At 38.6% G+C, this 17,931-nt stretch overlaps 1 protein-coding gene across 4 annotated transcripts in view; it reads left to right on the top strand.

Moving 5' to 3' along the window:
• pccb (propionyl-CoA carboxylase subunit beta) overlaps positions 1-17,931 on the top strand; it is a 94,408-nt gene that overhangs the window by 32,402 nt on the left and 44,075 nt on the right. For all 4 annotated transcript variants that reach the window (XM_072255634.1, XM_072255633.1, XM_072255631.1 and 1 more), the window contains exons 2-6: positions 2,996-3,115; positions 4,206-4,274; positions 8,430-8,486; positions 9,931-10,044; positions 12,975-13,085. In XM_072255634.1, the coding sequence (XP_072111735.1) occupies positions 3,095-3,115; positions 4,206-4,274; positions 8,430-8,486; positions 9,931-10,044; positions 12,975-13,085 (372 nt within the window). In that variant the 5' untranslated portion in view covers positions 2,996-3,094. The remainder of the gene's footprint in view (positions 1-2,995; positions 3,116-4,205; positions 4,275-8,429; positions 8,487-9,930; positions 10,045-12,974; positions 13,086-17,931) is intronic.

Here is a 17,931-nt window from a genome sequence, read left to right as displayed (position 1 = left end):
CTATCCCTATGTCACTCTGCCCCCTCCCCCAGCTGCCAATCACCTCCCTCATGGTTCCGCCTCCTTCTACCACCCATTGTATTTTCCCCTATTCTTTCTTCACCTTTCCTGCCTATCACCTCCCTGCTTCCCCTCCCCCACCCCTTTATCTTTCCCCTTACTGGTTTTTCACCTGGAACCTACCAGCCTTCTCCTTCCCACCTTCCCCCCACCTTCTTTATAGGGCCTCTGCCCCTTCCCCCTACAGTCCTGACAAAGGGTTCCGGCCCGAAACGTCGACCGATCTTCTGCACGGATGCTGCCCGACCTGCTGAGTTCCTCCAGCGTGTTGTGAGTGTTGCAGGTTGCATCTGTTTTTTTTTAAATCTTTCAATTTCAAATGAAACTTCAGTCATTTTTGCTTTACAATTCTTTCTTTCCTGTTTTGATTAGATGTTTCTTATGTAGCATATTAGGCTAGATACATGATAGCTAGTGGTTCTTGGGGAAAAGTTCTAGCTTGCTGCAATTTGATGACTGTTTGTATCTGACTTTCATGCCTGCACAACATGGAAATTGAGAACAAATTGGAGGTTGGAGTGTAACACCACACATGTGCTGATTTGAGGGGCTGAATGCACAGTATATCGGCCCCTCAGTTTCATAGCAGTCTTGGCTGGCATTTGTAGTGGTGACCTGGATTGAAGAATGCTAAGTGATTTGCTTTCTTTCCTTTACTGAATGATTTTAATTTTATTATTTTAATTTATTAAACTATATAGTTATTACTGGCTTAAAATTATTTTGAGGTATTTTAATAACTTTAAGTACTCCTGATTAGCAGAAACATTTATGAACTGCTTACAAAGGTTTTTAATAACACACTACTTATCAACAAGCCTTTGCGGCAGTCTAGAGGCAGGGCCTAGGGATCAGCCCACCAAAGCCTATCCCCACACTTCATCAGCTAGTGGTAACAACAAGCTCTGAAAGTGACTTGGAGTTGTGAAATTGCAAAATGGTAAATATGGTCACAGGAACAGTGTAGACAGTGAGCATGAGGAGATGACCAGTTTAACCATGATCCAGCTATTGAATCTGCTTACTCTGAGTCTGATGTTATTCAGTACATATTCTGGATTTTAATTCCTGCAGTTGTAGTGACCATTGTTTCCGATAATATAGTTTCTATACTTCAATGGCCTCTACGTATTTATTTTTCTTTGTTTGAAATCTGTATGCGTGGCTTTATACGTAGTATTACATTAATCTACATTTCTGGCCCTCTGCCCTCTATCCTACATTTATCTCTCCCACAGGTGATTATCAGTAAATAAAACAAATCCAGCTGCTATAATCATTCACAGCAAGTAGAATACGTCAAATTCCTTGCAGAGATTCTATGCATCATAAAGAATCCTTAGAATATAGTAAGAAGCAATTTTCTTTCGGGTATACAAAATGTTCAAATGCTCATTTCTTACTGACATTACTATTTAAAGATCTTGTATTCTTACCGCAACAAATGCTGTTTCCCATTGCTGTGATCCCATTTTAAGAATAGTAAGTTCTAATTATAAATGACTATTGTATTATTAACCAGCTTTACTGCTAACTCAGTCATATAAATCCTTCAATACAGGTGGCTTAACATTTTTTTTCACCACCTTCTGGAGCCTTTTATTCAGCTGCAGACTTGCATTGTTCATATAGAATTAAACTTGCATTCAAATAAATTTCTAATACATTTAACTATACAGTGGCATTTTAACTTTGTACATGTAAAAGATAAAAAATGGAAGAACATAAAAATGAAAAGCAGGTGTAGGCCATTCAACCCCCATTCAGTAAAATTGCAGTTCATTATTCAAGCAACACACGTAAAAGTTGCTGGTGAACGCAGCAGGCCAGGCAGCACCTCTTCCTAGAGATGCTGCCTGGCCTGCTGCGTTCAACAGCAACTTTTATGTGTGTTGCTTGAATTTCCAACATCTGCAGAATTCCTGTTGTTTGAGTTCATTATTCAACTTGCTTTTATACCATAAAGCTTGATTCCCTTAATATCATATATATTTTAAAAAACTGTCATTCTGTCATGAATGTACTCTGAACCTCTGCAGCCCTCATTTCCCGAGTGACAAAGATTCATTCCCTTTTGGGTGAAGAAATTTCTGCTCGTATTTGACCAAATAACTAACTCACTTTGAGGCCGTGACCTATAGTTTTGGGCACCCTAGCCGGGAAAATATAACTGTGAAGTTCTTACAGGAGTTGACAGGCTACAAACAATGAGATTTTCATTTTTCTAAACTCTAGTGAATACATGTCTAGTCCATTTAATCTCTCCTTAGACTACAGATCATTCATTCCATGGATCAATCAGGTGAGCCTTCACTGAACTCTAGTGCATTTTCTTGTGGTTATCTTTTTGAAGTAGGTGAAACCAGATCTGTACAAAAAACTTGCAGACAGAAACTTTCAGTGTCTCAATTGGAGCAACATGTCTCTGCATTTGTGCTCAAATCTGTTTAAAATGAATGCCAATGTAAAATGTGTTGTTCTGTTTTTGATGTTAAGTTTCAGTGATTTATCAATTTCCAGTTATCAATTTACCTTCCAACATCTCTTTTGGACTTGGAAGGAAACTGGGAGCAGGCCAGCAGAAACTTCCACAGTCACATGAACAATATGCAAACTTTACATTGACCAGGATTGAACCCATAAAAGTTGCAGCATTATCTGAGTGAGGAGTAGAAGAAAGAGACTTCAGGAGTAACCCTTGTTTAGCGGCTGTACCATAGTGAGAATAAGTAGATTTCTTTTTTATTTCCTGGTTGAGTATTGGTGCTATATTTGTGACTGTGTATACAGTGCACATGTAACTTCAGTTTTTCATGTAAAAATGCATTGATAATCTTCATACTTAGTTTCTATTTTATCCATTTATGTCTCTAGTAAAATAAAATGTAATATAATCTAGATACATGACATTGTAATTATGATCTTCTGTACCTAGGGGAAGCTGACTGCCAGGGAACGTATTCAGCTACTCCTGGATCCTGACTCCTTTGTAGAATATGATAAATTCGTCGAACACAGGTGCTCAGATTTTGGTATGGGCACGGAAGACAATAAGGTAATGTTGCAGTGTCTGGATAAGGCATGACCCATTCTCAGTCTGATTGGGTTCTCATTACAAAAAGCAACAGTCTGTCTATCTTTAAATTTTGGTTTTAGGGTTAAGGAGCAATTCTTTTCAACATCTGATCAATTGTGGTTAATGAGTATTTTAAACTGACCAGAATGTTTGTCCTGGAGTTGGCTGGTCCTGGAAAATCTTATTGGAGGTGTGGATTTTTTTTGAAGTCTGGTCTCCATGACTTCAGAAAAAGATTTTAGAAATAATTTCCATGACTTGAGTATAAATCAGTAGAAATTTGAAGTACTATAAAGAACCTTTTCTCCCATCTGATTGTCTTTACTCTAAATTTGTTGACTTGGAGTACGTTTTTTTTGGCATCTTTGGAGTGCATGGTAGAATGAAGTGCTAAGGTAGTTCCTATAAAATGAGCAGAAGTGACTCTGTGAATCATAGCTACCCCTTTGTGGAATATGCTTGAAAGGAAATTATAGCTCAGCCTTCTGATCAGACTGTTTATGGTTCGGTGTATTCCTGACTTGGGTAGGTATCAGTAAATGATGAATAATGCTGATTGTTATGCTGATTATTTCTAGATGCACAGCAGGAAAGGAAACTTTATAAAGCGCATGTTCTTCAAATTGAACTGATTTATTTTGATGTAGGATGTGCATTTCTTTAATGAGGCAGCTAGAGAAAGAAAATAGTATTCTATAGGTTGAGTTCAAAAATACTGTGAAGGTCAATAGCAATTAAAGAATCCATCATGCTGCAAATACTGTGTGACAGTTGTTATTTTCTTTATCCATTCAAATGCTGAAACAGAATCTGGAGGGCTGAAGAAATGGAGTGCTAAGGGCCATGGGGAGAAGGCGGGAGAATGGGGTTGATGAGGAATAAAGTCCATGATTGAATGATGGAACAGATTCGATGGTTGAATAGCCTAAATCTGCTGTTACGTCTAAAGGTCACAATTTCTTAATGTGTTACGAGAGAGATATTGGCAACTAAACTAACTTTTCCATGTCTTGCAGTATTTAAAATGATTTTTTACTAATTAGTTTATTCTTATTTATGAATCTTTCAGTTTCCTGGTGACAGTGTGGTGACTGGTCAGGGCCAAATTAATGGGCGACTTGTTTATGTCTTCAGCCAGGTAATAATATGCATGCTTTAACTTGATATTCTTCCTAAATAGATTAAGAATCGCTAGCACTACTACTACTTTAAGAGTTCAGAACACTCGAGGGTGGATTTGATCTGGAATTCTGGTTCCTGTCAAGTTAAACATGCAGGAAGTAGTCTGGCTACATGTATATACCAAGTGCCTGATGGTTCTATCAGAGGAATAGTATTTTGGGAAATTGGTGTATTTACGTTAGGTTGCGGATGGAAACAAGGGTACTCATTAGTTAATTTTTACGTTAATTTGTCTAATGGATATGGGAAAAAATACAATTGTTGTCACCCAATTACTCTTCTGTAGTCCAGAATGGAGTAGGTTGGCAAAGTTGCATTAATGCAAAACAACAAATGGTAATGTTTTACTTTTTAGCTCAAATGAAGGAAGCATGAAATCTGATCAAAAGAATAGAAATGAAAACTAAAATAAATGCTCTCATTGGTACTTGTCTTTCTTATTTGGAAGTGCAACAAAGGTGACTACCTTTTTGAGAATTTGCAAGCTTAGACTTAATTTTTTTTCTCCTTTTTATCTGACAGTAACCTACACATTCAAATTCAGGTCCCTCTCCAGGTTTCAACAGGGCTCTATTTCTAAGAACTGTTTGTAAGTGGAAGTCAGAATAAAAATATTGGCTAACCAAAGGCAAGGTGTAGTTAAACCAGGGCATTTTAATCACGTGTTTGGATATTGCTGCAAGCTGAGTTCCCATACACCAGAAGATGCCTGCGGCAGCTGGCAAATCTATCCCACTGGTGTAACAAATGCTTGTTCATATGCACAGTAGCTATGTAAGTTGAGTGTCTGTAACTTGGGGAATTCCTGTATCCAAATGGTATTGCACATTATGGCTGAGGGTTAAGGGTGGGGGAGCTGGGGTCCCCAAAAAAAAGATTTTGTACTGCAAACTCCTGTCCTATCCAAGAGCTTGTCATGGCATAAGTGCATTTTTAGACTAATGCTGTTTTTTGTTGGAAGAATGAAGGATTGAGATTTGTATTGATGAAATTTGATGGCAGAGTGTGCCATGTGCCTTTTTTTTTGAGGGGATAGAAGGTTTTCAGTGGTAAAGGAAGACATTGAGCTTGTGGCTAGGCATGAAAGCAAGTTTAAATTTATCGTGTCTGGTTACATAAGCTTCCTACCAGTGCAATTGTATTGCCAGCATAGCCTTGAATACTTCCTTAATGATATAACATGCCAGTTTGTACCTCTGAGTTTCATCTTTGCTGTATGTTGATGTGTAATGATTGTCATGAGATGAAAAAGGATTGGAGCTTTTGCCTTGGGTCAGGGTATTTCCTTGGGTTATGGAGACTGGGGGAAAGGAGAAAGCATCAGAAAGTGTTTGCAAATGGAGATGAAAAATCCTGGTCATTGAGAATGTTGTATTGATAAGGTACAAGCCATGGATTTTGGTTCAGAATGGTTCTGCGTTAGATGCCAGAAAGTTGCAAGATAAGTAAGGCAATTATCTATTTTCTAACTATGCTCCCAAGCCTTGGAAGTTCTGAACTTGCATGGAAGAGCAAGTGAATATCTACATATATGTCCACTGCAGCATTAAAATTCGTTTCCCTGAAATGAATGGAAATGAGACCCTCTCCATCGATTTAAAAAGGCATGAATTGTCACAGTTACGTACATGGGTTTCTTGAAGAAAAACAATTGGTATCCTAAATTTTTTAATATAGGCAAAAATCTTATTTTTTTCGTGGGGTGATTTAGCCCTTTCATGTTAAAACTAAGTAAACTAATACTTTGATCCATTTTAAAACTATTTATAAGAAAGGTTAAAATAGCAATCAGACAAATGTATATTAAACCCAAATAATAAACCTTGAGATATATTAGCTAAACTACATAATTGACTAGATTCCCAAATCAGCTTCAAGAAAAAAGAACTCCCCATCCTCCTCCCTCCTCCCAAAGAGAGAAAATCGGTCAAAGAACAACCACTATCTACCCCCACTGAAAACATCCCCTTAGAAAGCCTGTTGGAACCACTCCAAAGAATTCAAGGTTATTTACTGTTCCAACCAAGACTAAATAATACACAGTAAAAAAAAAACAAGCTTAGACAGGTTTATCAAACAGAGCAATTATTCATATTGAAATATATTAAACAGTCATTTTAATATATAGTATTTCTGTTTTTGCAAGATTTTTAATCTATTCAATATATGTATACAGTCATTTTTTTTGAGTCTAAAAATTCTTGCGCCTGCTCCTTTGTACAAAACCATTTAAATAATCCATCTTCCATTGTGATTCTCAGTCGAGCCGGAAAACAAAGAGAAGGCTTAAAATTCTGGCTGTATAGCTCCGCCATAACTTTTTTAAACTTAACCACATTCTGCCATAACTTCTGATGAAAAATCTTCAAAAATACAAATCTTCTGACCTTGGTAGTCGATCATACCTTTTCCACGGGCATCATGAATCAGACGGTCCTTTATTCGAAATTCATGGAAACATATAATGACTGATCTTGGTTTTGATTTTGAAGTCGATCCGTAGATAAGCGATCTGTGAGCACGATCAATCAAAGGCAGAGACTTTATAATGTCAGGGAATAATTCCATCAAAAGGTTTGCAAAGAATTCTTTAGGATTATCTCGTTCCATTTGCTCTTTAAGTCCCAAGATTCGTGAGTTGTTTCTCCTACTTCTGTTTTCCAAATCAATAATCTTCTGTCTCAGTATTTCATTGGACTTGAATTGTTTTTCACACAGCTTTTGCAACTCATCCATTCTCTCATCCAGTATAGTAATAACCTCTTCATGTTCATTTATCTTCTTATCGTGCTCGGTTAGAGTTGCTTGAATATCGTCTAATTTCACCTATTTGTTTAATTTCAGCGCTGATTTGTTGCATATCAGCCGACACTTCTTTTCTGAGCTGTTGAAACTCCTCAGTAAGCTTTTGAATTGAGCCCGTAATAGCTTCCAAAGCTGCTTTGGTAGTCATAGTAATATAATAACCCGTCTAACAGTAGTATTTCAAAAGGTTGGAGACAAAAGTAAGTTAGGAGCACCAGCAGAGAGCTGTTACTCCATCAGCGGCCACCAGGCAAATTCCATGTTCCAGTTCTTAAACTACACAACTATCTGTGTTGAACCGGTTAGCTTTTCCGAATTGTAGGACAGTTAGTACCAGTTGAGCAAAAATTTATTTCTACTATTGTGGATTAATTATTTAAAAAACCACTTTATTCTGTTTGTAACAAACTCCATTCACTAGCACTCCAGTTTTCACCCTGGTAATTGTTTGCAATTAAATCAGAGTGTTTACACTCTGACCTCATGACTTTTGGACCCTGAATTTGCCATCACCAAGACAATCTTTTACCCCTCTGAATCATTTCCATGCTGAGGGTTACCTGATGAATCCTACATCTTTGCTATATCTACCTCTGGACATTATTACTCCATTGTTCCTCTGGCCATCTTCCTTTGTTTCATACTCCATTAACCAAGGTGATGCAATACTCTGCCTTATTCTGTTGTTTACCATGTATCTACACCCATGTAGTCTTCTCTACAATTTAAAATTCATCTTTTATTTTTAAACCTTGTGGATATGCCTTTCCTAATTTCTAACCTGTTCCAGTCCCCATTATTTTCAGGTATCTGTGCTCTTTTAATTCTATTGTTTTGCCTATTTCCAAATGTAATTGCTCTGTGGCAGCTGTGCTTTCAGCTACCAAGACCCTTAAGGTCCATTACTCCTGACTCCACACCACCCCAAACCGCCAAACATATCTGGCTCACTATATCTCTTAAGAGCTCCTCAAAACCTACCCTTTTGTTCAAACAATGTAATCTGATATTAATTTTTGTCTCTGAGTGATATCTATTTTTTAAGATACTTTGTTAAAAGTGCTACTTTGAAACAAATTGTCGCAGTTAATCCCTGCTTACAAAACTTATTTTTTGACATTCTTGTTCATACACTAAGGGAAATATTTCTTTTAAAAGTTTTTAAATATAGGTGAAATTGCATCAGTATCTAAACTTTGTACAACATTAAAAGCAAATTAATTTCACCTTTTATGAAAACCAATGTATTTTCCATTTATCCAATGCATTTACAATACTTACAATAATTTTATTTACTTTTTGCCAGGACTTTACAGTCTTTGGAGGAAGTTTGTCAGGAGCTCATGCACAAAAAATTTGTAAGGTAAAGTGATAAGTGTGTAGAAGTTGTATTCTGAATTGTTAACGCCCTTAAATAAAGAAACTGCTCTTACGACTGCAAGTAAGATGAGCTACACAGATAGTTATTCCTATAACTGAGCAATGAACATGTTCAAATTATTTATGATCTAAAATTCAGTTAAGTCAAGGCAGTATATGATAAGTGATAATTTAGGTCTTATTCTGTTTTGCTTTCCTTGTTCCCAACCACAACTCCAAGATTGCTTAGATTCACTTTCTGCAAGTAGGTGCTGCATGTTTTCATACATAATTTATAAATTGGGAAAATCTAACTACACAAAATCTTTCAAAAAGCAAAGAACCATAAGAGTCTGGGCAGAGTCTGCTCACCATTCAATCATGGCTGATTTATTTTCCCCTCTTAACCCGCTTCTCCTGTAACCCTTGACACCATGACTAAACAAGAACCTGTCAACTTCTTCTCTTAATATACCCAGTGACTTGACGTCTACAACCATCTGTGGGAATCGTCTGACTCACCACTCTCTGCCTAAAATAAAAATCCTCATTTCTGTTCATTTTTGTTTCCCTGTATTTTGAATCTGACTGCCCCACTGTTGGAAGCATCCTGTCCATGTCCTTTCTATCTAGACCTATCAATGTTCAATAGGTTTCAATGAGATCCTCATTCTTCTTAACTCTAGTGAGTACAAGCCTGGAACCATTAAGTACTCCTCATACATTAACCCTTTCATTCCTGGGATCACTCTCATGAACCTCCTGTGGACCCTATCCAATGCCAGCACATCCTTTCCTCGATATGAGACCGAAAATAGCTCGCAATACTCCAGATGTGGTTTTCCCAATGTATTATAAAGCCTCAGCATTATATCCATGCTTTTACTGTATATTCTAGTTCTCTCAAAATGACTGCTAATATTCCAATTGTCTTCCTTACTAGTGACTCAATCTGCAAGTTAACCTTTAGGGAATCCCTAATTTGTGCCCCTTTTGAAAACAGTCTACGCCTTTATTCCTTCTATCAAAGTGCCTGGCCATACACTTCCCTATACTGTATTCCATTTGTCACATTGTCCGTTCTTCTAATCCGTTTTAAGTCCTTCTGCAGACACCCTGCTTCCTTATCACTACCTCTGCCTCAACCTATCTTTGTATCATTGCATACTTGGCCAGAGAGCCATCAATTCTGTCATGTAGTTCATTAACATATATCATGAAAAGTAGTGGACCTAACACCAACCCCAGTGGAACACCCCTAGTCACTATCAGCCAACCAGAAAAGGGCCCTTTATTCCCACTGTTTGCCACGAGAGGTCTGCAGGAAATATCTGCTACTGAGATTACATGCATCCATAATAAATAAGAGGGCAGATGTAACCTTTAAATGTAAACGTTGGACCATCAGTTTTAACACAGATTGATAAATCAATATGCTTACTTTCTAGATTATGGATCAGGCTCTCTTGGTGGGAGCTCCAGTTATAGGTCTGAATGACTCTGGAGGGGCACGTATTCAGGAGGGTGTCGAGTCCTTGGCTGGTTATGCTGATATTTTCCTGGTGAGACTAGCAATGTGCAATAAAAAAACTCAAAAGATGATAGCATTCATTTTTGTTTACTTTTGTGTTTTAATTGGATTTTAATTTGAATGCCGACAGAATGGAGGAAAAAAAGAGATGATACTTGTTTCATTTCCAATATGATAAGACAATATTTATTTTTATTCTGTACACAGATTTTACCTGCAATTATTAGGTGAATCATTTGTAAATTCAAGGATAATTGTCCTTATCAATAAAAGAGCCATGGATTACTTGCTCTCAAATGATACATGATTTAGTCAGGATAAAAGTTTTATAATACAATATAGAGGTTTTGCTGATAATATCGATCTATATTGCAATGAACTGCAAAGAATAAGCTTTGTTTAGTCAGGAAATTTTTAGTTTTATATTTGTTTGCCACTTTTGTAATCCAGGTGAAAAGCGTAGACTCCTTTAACATAGTTTAATTTGTTTTCAACATAATGTGATACTTGCATATTTCCAAAATTACTCAATTCTCATACATAACATTATCCTGCCACTATTGCCCCACCCCAGAAAAAATACTGAAGGATTGGAATGCCATAGCAGTTCACTGGAATTTTCAGAATTGGGGTTTGTTATCACTGACCTATATTGTGAAATCTGTTGTACAGTGTAAGGCATAATAATTATTCTAAGTTATAAAAGTGCCAAAGAGAAATAGCGAGGTTGTCAATAAAGGTTGACTTACACAAAAAGGAATTTTCTTGTGACTTTTGGTTTCCCTTTAGTTCACTGCTGGGTTTTGGAAGCCAACTATATAATCATGTTTCTATCATACTTTGGCTTTGAGTTTTTGGCTATACCATGATCTCTTTCAAAATACATTTAAAGATCAAAGTACAGGTCAACTTTCACTAATCCGACTACCTGTAATCTGATTCCTTCGATAATCCGCACTGGTTTCAAATTTTCCATGCAACTGTAATTTCAAATTTTCCGGGCCACTGTACCAATCTGTTGTGCATTGTTTTGGTTGCGCTAGATCTGTTCACATGTTAGCACGCTCTTGTAAGCACAGACAGGCGATTCCTGCTTGTTTTCCTGCATTTATTACTGTAATATCATTTGCATGAGGCGCGGCCGCCTGGCACCCGCCCGTTTCACCCACCAGCAGCGGGGAGCACTGGGCCAGTCCACCTTCTGGCCCGCCTGCCGGCAGTCGCGCACTGCCAACCAGCATCGCCCGGCCAGCGCTCCGTTCTCTTCTGCCTATGACCTCAGATCAGACGTGGTGACCTGCTGAATTTAAGCATATTACAAAGCGGAGAAAAAGAAACTAACGAGGATGCCCTCAGTAACTGCGAGTGCGATGTAGTCTTTGCTATCGCTTAGCTCACGCTTGAGTGCTGGTAGTGGGTGCACTTTATTTTTTGCCGGTGGGGAGGGGGGATTGTTGTTTGCTGCCACTTACACGCGGGAAGGAGGGGAGCGGTGGGGGGAACTTAGGGGTACTAACATTTAACTGTCATTCATTCTTTGGGGCACTCCTCTGTTTTCGTAGATGGTTGTGAAGAAAAAGCATTTCAGGATGTATATTGTATACATTTCTCTGACATTAAATGAACCTTTGAATCCTTTGATATCTTAAAGCTATGATGAGGCGGTTAGCTATTGCTTAATGTGATCCTTCTGTAATTCGGCGTTTTCACTAATCCGGCACTCCTCAGGTCCCAATGGTGCCGGATTATAGAAGGTCAACCTGTACATTTACATTTATTATCAAAATATGTATCATATACATTGTACAACCTTGATATTCAGCTTCTTCAGGCAGGCACAAAGCAAAGAAACGCCTATAGAACCCATTGAAAGAAAAACCCCACATAACAAAACCTCAAGTGTGCAAAAAAAATCAAATCATGCAGACAACAAAAAGCAAACAGATAACACATGGAATGTTAAACATCAAACAGCAGAGTCTCCTAAAGTGAATCTACAGCCACGAGGCACTGAGGCAAATGACGCCAGTCAAGGAGCCAATAGCCGCGGCCTCAGCCACTGAGTTAGTCAGTTCAGCACTCTTGTCAACGGCTGCAGATTCAGCTCCGTGCTGAAGCACCTTGATTAAATTGCACAAATAGTAAAGCATTTGCACAAATGTCCAGCACTGAGGACATCAAACATAAAACCGTAGCGGAAATTGAGTCCACGGCACGAGCTACAGAGATGATCGAACCTTGTAGCATGGGAACCAGGACTCTGGCACCTTCTGCTGACAGCAGCAAGAGGGAGACTGGTCAAACACGGGTAGATGGTATTGGACACCCATTTGTTTCCCACTGTGGTCCTCTTCAATTTTAATCTCGCTTGATACTTTAATCAGCGTGGAGTGATGGAGCCAACCACGGGTCCGTGGTCTGCCATTAGGAATTGACATAGCCTTCCCCCAGCAATGGCTGGAGCTGCACTCAATCCCCAAGAAGATCACAGAAGCGTCATATCGTGTAGTTGGCTCAAAAATACATTCTTATAATGGAAATTGCAGGCTGCAATCAACTACAGTTTAGAAGAATAAGAAGAAGTATATTTAGCAGAAGGAGAGTATCCAGTAGTTTTGTAAGCTCCCTGCACAATGTCGCCTTTCATCACTGGCGCCATCTTACCTGATGTTATGAAAATAACATTTTTGTTATTAATCTATGAAATGTATAATGTATTAACTAAAAATGCCAGTTTTATAGCATTAAGCCAGCTATCCCAATATGCCTTTTTTTTGTATGCTGCCAGTTGTGTAATGTTTTTAGATTGATACAGAGCTTGTCTGTGAAATATTCTTTATGTAAGCATTAATGGCTACTTAGCTGAACAATATTTGAATTATCTTGCTTGATGAACAGCTGCCTTATAGACTGTATTCCAGAAGTAATGCAATAACAAACTGTGTTTTTGATATTTTGCAGAGAAATGTATTGACCTCTGGAGTCATTCCCCAGATCTCCCTTATTATGGGTCCTTGTGCAGGAGGTGCTGTCTATTCACCTGCCTTAACTGACTTTACATTTATGGTGAAGGTAATTGCATTAATTAGTGATTCAATTGCAGAAATCCTTTGTTTTGTATTCTGCCAAGAAATCCTCTCAACTGCTTGGAATTAGCTCAATGCTGCAATATATTTTCTGGATAGGCTTAAGTAAACAAAAGTTATTCTGAGAGAAGGAACAAAAAGCTATGCACATAATACTGGATGTGCAGCTCAGTAGCCCAAAGAACAGTTACATATGGCTGCTGTTTTCTGCAATCTGGTTCCTTTGAATGCCCATGAACATGCTTTAATTCAAGGAAAAGTATGCCTTTTGAAAGGAAAACTTCAGTTCTGTTTCAGTTTGTAATGGTGGAAATCATTGAGCAGCAGAAGAAGCACTTAAAAATAATTGATGGCTAATGTGTAATTTTGGAAATTCCTACTTTCCTTCCCCCACCATCCTGTTGTGAAAGTTACATTAACAAACAAAATTGATTTGTCAGTGTCCACTTTTCAGAGTTAGTGTTATTTCATTTTAAAAAAATCATACATCCACAGGTCATGCTTTTATATCAGGCAGTTATATAGTGCTATATATAACTATAGTCATATAGTTAAATAGTGTGGTAGTTAACACTATTTTTATAGTGCTAGCGAATGGGGTTCAGTTCCCGCTGCTGTCTGTGAGGTGTTTTTATGTTCTCCCTGTGACTGCATGGGTTTTCTCTGGTTACTCCAGTTTCTTACCACATTCCAAAGATGGGTTAGTTGTGCCCGTGCTATGTTGGCACTGGACATGTGATGACACTTGGAGGCTGCCTCAGCACATCTTCGGACTATGTTGGTCGTTATGCAAACAATGCACTTCACAAAATGTTTCAATGTACACGTGACAAATAAAGCTAATCTTTAAACCTTTGTAAATCATTATATTTAAAATCAATATATCCATAAGCTGCAGTCATTTCTGTGGTATATAAAATCAAATTTGTTTTCTAAATGTACCACATTCGCAAAACAGTTTTAGTGAGGAGGCATTAGATTGTAGTCCCTCATCCCAACTCCAAACATCAACCAGGATCTCTGAGAAAGCGTCATGTTGTCTTGAATATATCTCTCAAAATCTACCTTGGATGATACAGCTCAAGGTCTTGGATAGTTCCTTATGTCACAAATCAGAGCAGATTTTGGAAAGACCACAGAACTGCTTTCACGGAGTTGAAAGACTTCCATCAGAAATTGATGTTCGTTCTGTTATGTATCACTGGAAACAACCTGTAGGACAGAAAGACCAACATGTTCTGTTGCAACTCCTTGCATGTAAAGGGTACTGCAGAAGGACACGGGTGATGATCTCATAACTTTTGCAGGCTTGTGGGCTGCTTATAGTGAATGCTGTAATACTTGGTGGTGTTCCGTAGGGGTTGGTGTTGGGACCACTTCTTTTTATGCTGTACATCGATTTAGATGATGGAATAGATGGCTTTGTTGCCAAGTTTGCAGATGATATGAAGATTGGTGGAGGGTCATGTAGTGTTGAGGAAACAGGTAGGCTGCAGAAGGACTTGGACAGATTATAAGAATGGGCAAGAAAGTGGAAAATGAAATACAATGTTGGAAAATGCGTGGTTATGCACTTCAATAGAAGAAATAAATGTGCAGACTATTTCCTAAATGAGGAGAAAATCCAGAAATCTGAAGTGCAAAGGGGTTTGGGAGTCCTTGTGAAGAACATCCTAAAGGCTAACTTGCAGTTGAGTCGGTGGTGAGGAAGGCAAATGCAATGTTAGCATTCATTTCAAGAGGTCTAGAATACAAGAGCAGGAATGTGATGCTGAGGCTTTGCAAAGCACAGGTGAGGCCTCACCTGGAGTATTGTGAACAGTTCTGGGCTCCTCATCTAAGAAAAGATGTGCTGGCATTGGAGAGGGTTCAGAGGAGGTTCATAAGGATGATTCCGGGAATGAAGGAGTTATCTTGCGCTGGAATTTAGAAGGTTGAGGGGGGATCTCATTGAAGCTGTTTGAATGTTGAAAGGCCTAGACAGATGTGGCCCATGGTGGAGGAGTCTAAGGTAAGAGGGCACAGCCTCAGTATAGAGGGGCGTTCATTTAAAACAGAGATACAGAGAACTTTCTTCAGCCAGAGGGTGGTGAATTTGTGGCTGGTGAATTACCACAGACAGCTGTGGCGGCCAGGTCATTGGGTGTATTTAGGAGAGAGCTTGAATGGTTCTTGATTTGACACAGCATAAAAGGTTATGGAGTGAAGGCCAGGGAGTGGGGCTGAGGCAGGGAAAAAAGAATCAGCCATGATTGAATGATGGAGCAAACTTGATGGGCCAAATGGCCTAATTCTGCTCCTATGTCTTATGGGCATATGAACAGAGAATTTAGCAAGTTCTAGAGATTTTTGTCAGTCTTTTGCTGTTACCTTTGGGTTCTTTTTCACCTCCTTCAAAATTGTATGTTGTGCTCTTGGTGTGATCTTTGCAGGACCCCCACTCCTAGAGAGAACAACAAAAGTAGTGAATTTCCTCCATTTGTAGACTATTTCTCCTACTGTGGACTGATGAATACTCAGGTCTTTAGAAATGCTTTTGTAGTCTTTTCCAGCTTCATGCATCTCTGCAATTCTTCTTCTAAGGTCTAATAAAAGTTGTTTCGATCGAGGTACGGTGCATATAAACAGTTCTTTCTTTAGAAGCTCTGGCTCTGTCAGTTACCTGACTTTGTAATTCTTTTTGCTAGGGCAGGGTACCTCTGCAACCCACACCATCAATCTCATATCATTGATTGGAACAGCCGACTCCAATTAGCTTTTGTAGAAGACATCACCCCAGAGGTTCACATACTTTTTTGAACCTGCGCTATGATTGTTTAAATGGTTACTCTGTATTGATGAGAAGTACAATTGTTTGTATTATTATGTACCCTGTGACAGGTTAATGAACCAGCAGAAATGGAAAACACTTTGGAGTCTGGTATTGCTATTAACTAATGGTATTTATTAGTAACTACACAATACTGTAAAAAAAAAATCAGATATATCAAACAGGTTAGCAATGATTATATATACGTGAAAATATAAAAACCAAGATTCTTCAAGCTTAGGGGTAAATGAATACAGTCTTACGGTGATGAGTAAAGTTCAGTTCAGTTCGTGGTATTGAGTTGAGTAGTGATGGAGCGAGAAAGAGGTGTTTAGTTCTTCAGGTGAGCTGATGCCATCGATCTTCCCATTGTCCTCCGAAACTTCCAAGTTAGCCAGACTTGACCAACTTAAGAGCACCGTCTTCAGGCGTGGGTTAGACACACTAGTGTCACATGATCAGCAACAATGAATTATGAATTGATGCAGGTTTTATAAACAAACATAAACATTTATTAAACTCTGCTCAATAATAGCAAGAAGTATTTAAACGACTAACATAACCAGAAGTTAACTGCTATATGGCAACTCTGGAACAGTTCTTAAAAGGGTAAATGCGAAAACAGTTCTTAAAGTGGTAAATTCAAACCCAGTCTTAAAATGGTAAATTCGAAAGTCCGAGTGAGTTACACAGTAAATAAGGAGAGACTTCTCTGGAAATAGATTTCTTGGAAGACATGACGTTACTGCTGATACTCCAAAGGTTCGCGACGAAGGAAATAATATGGCTTAAAGGAACTGACCTTTTCCTGGCGCGTGAACACTGCACAACTTCCCCGCTCTTGCATACAGGTCTGTATCTCAGATGCAGGCCACTATATTATGAACGAATTCTCAATAAGGTTGATACTTTATAAAGCCGCTGAACGACTCCAACTTTATTCCGATCCTTCAGGTTCCCATCCTTTAATAAAGGGAAAATTACAGATACACCAACAAAGCTGACAGCGACTAGTGAAACTGCCGGCACAACAATTCTACCTTACAAAAGAAAGTAAAACTCTGTTTTAAAACGAAACTGCATCATAAAACGAATACGCAGCATAACAGAGTAACTAATGAAGCAAACAACTCAACTGAAACTAACTGTGTCACTGGGGTTTCCCTTTATATACCTATTGAGAACAGGTCATCATGTGACCTCACACTGGCAGAAAAATGACATCATGTGACCTCCGCAAGACCATTACATTATGCTCATAAGACAGTCACAAGATACCCACGGGGTATGTAACACCAGTGTACTCCACAAGGCCGCTCTTTCATGCACTAATAATCACTGATCGATCTCTCGGAATCGATCCTCAGTCCCGCACTCGTGGGCACCTAAAAAGGATAGTGGTAACTTCACCACACCTTAGTGCATCTGCATGTCCCCTGTGAAACAAGCAATTACGCCGGTTTAAATACTGTTGTGCTGAACAGCAGCTGTCCATCAAGTAGCTCCTCCCTTCTCTCTGTGTAGGATCTCAAAAGCTGACAGTGTCCTTGCAGAAATACCAATCAAACTCTGAGCAGTCTCTCTCCCTCCCCCTCCCCCCCAGGATCCCATCACACCTTCCTCCTTTTAGGAAAAATTTTGATGTAGGCAAAATTTTTAGTTTAACTGTAGATTACAAGGTTTGAAACAATACATGTATAATTATCAGATAACAGAGCAAAACGTGTACAACTTCTAACATAACATCTGGATAAACAATCAGCTATAATGTCAGTACCTTTCACATGTTTTATTTTCAGGTCATATTCTTGCAAGATCAGACTCCAGTTTAATAACCTATTCTTATCTTTCATCTTAGAAACACTAACGGATTGTGATCCGTGTAAACCACAAGTGGTTTCTCGAAATTTCAAAACATAACCCAACACACTGACACACATTTTCAGATCAGACCACTGTTCTCTGAGCAAGGTCAAAGGTCCTTTGGGCCTGTGACCAAAAAGAAGCTCAAACAGATTAAACC

This window comes from Mobula birostris, chromosome 4, assembly GCF_030028105.1.
Source record: "Mobula birostris isolate sMobBir1 chromosome 4, sMobBir1.hap1, whole genome shotgun sequence".
NCBI lineage: Eukaryota > Metazoa > Chordata > Chondrichthyes > Myliobatiformes > Myliobatidae > Mobula > Mobula birostris.
The sequence above is the reverse complement of the archived record's forward strand: the minus strand, read 5'-3'. Positions and strand labels throughout refer to the sequence as shown.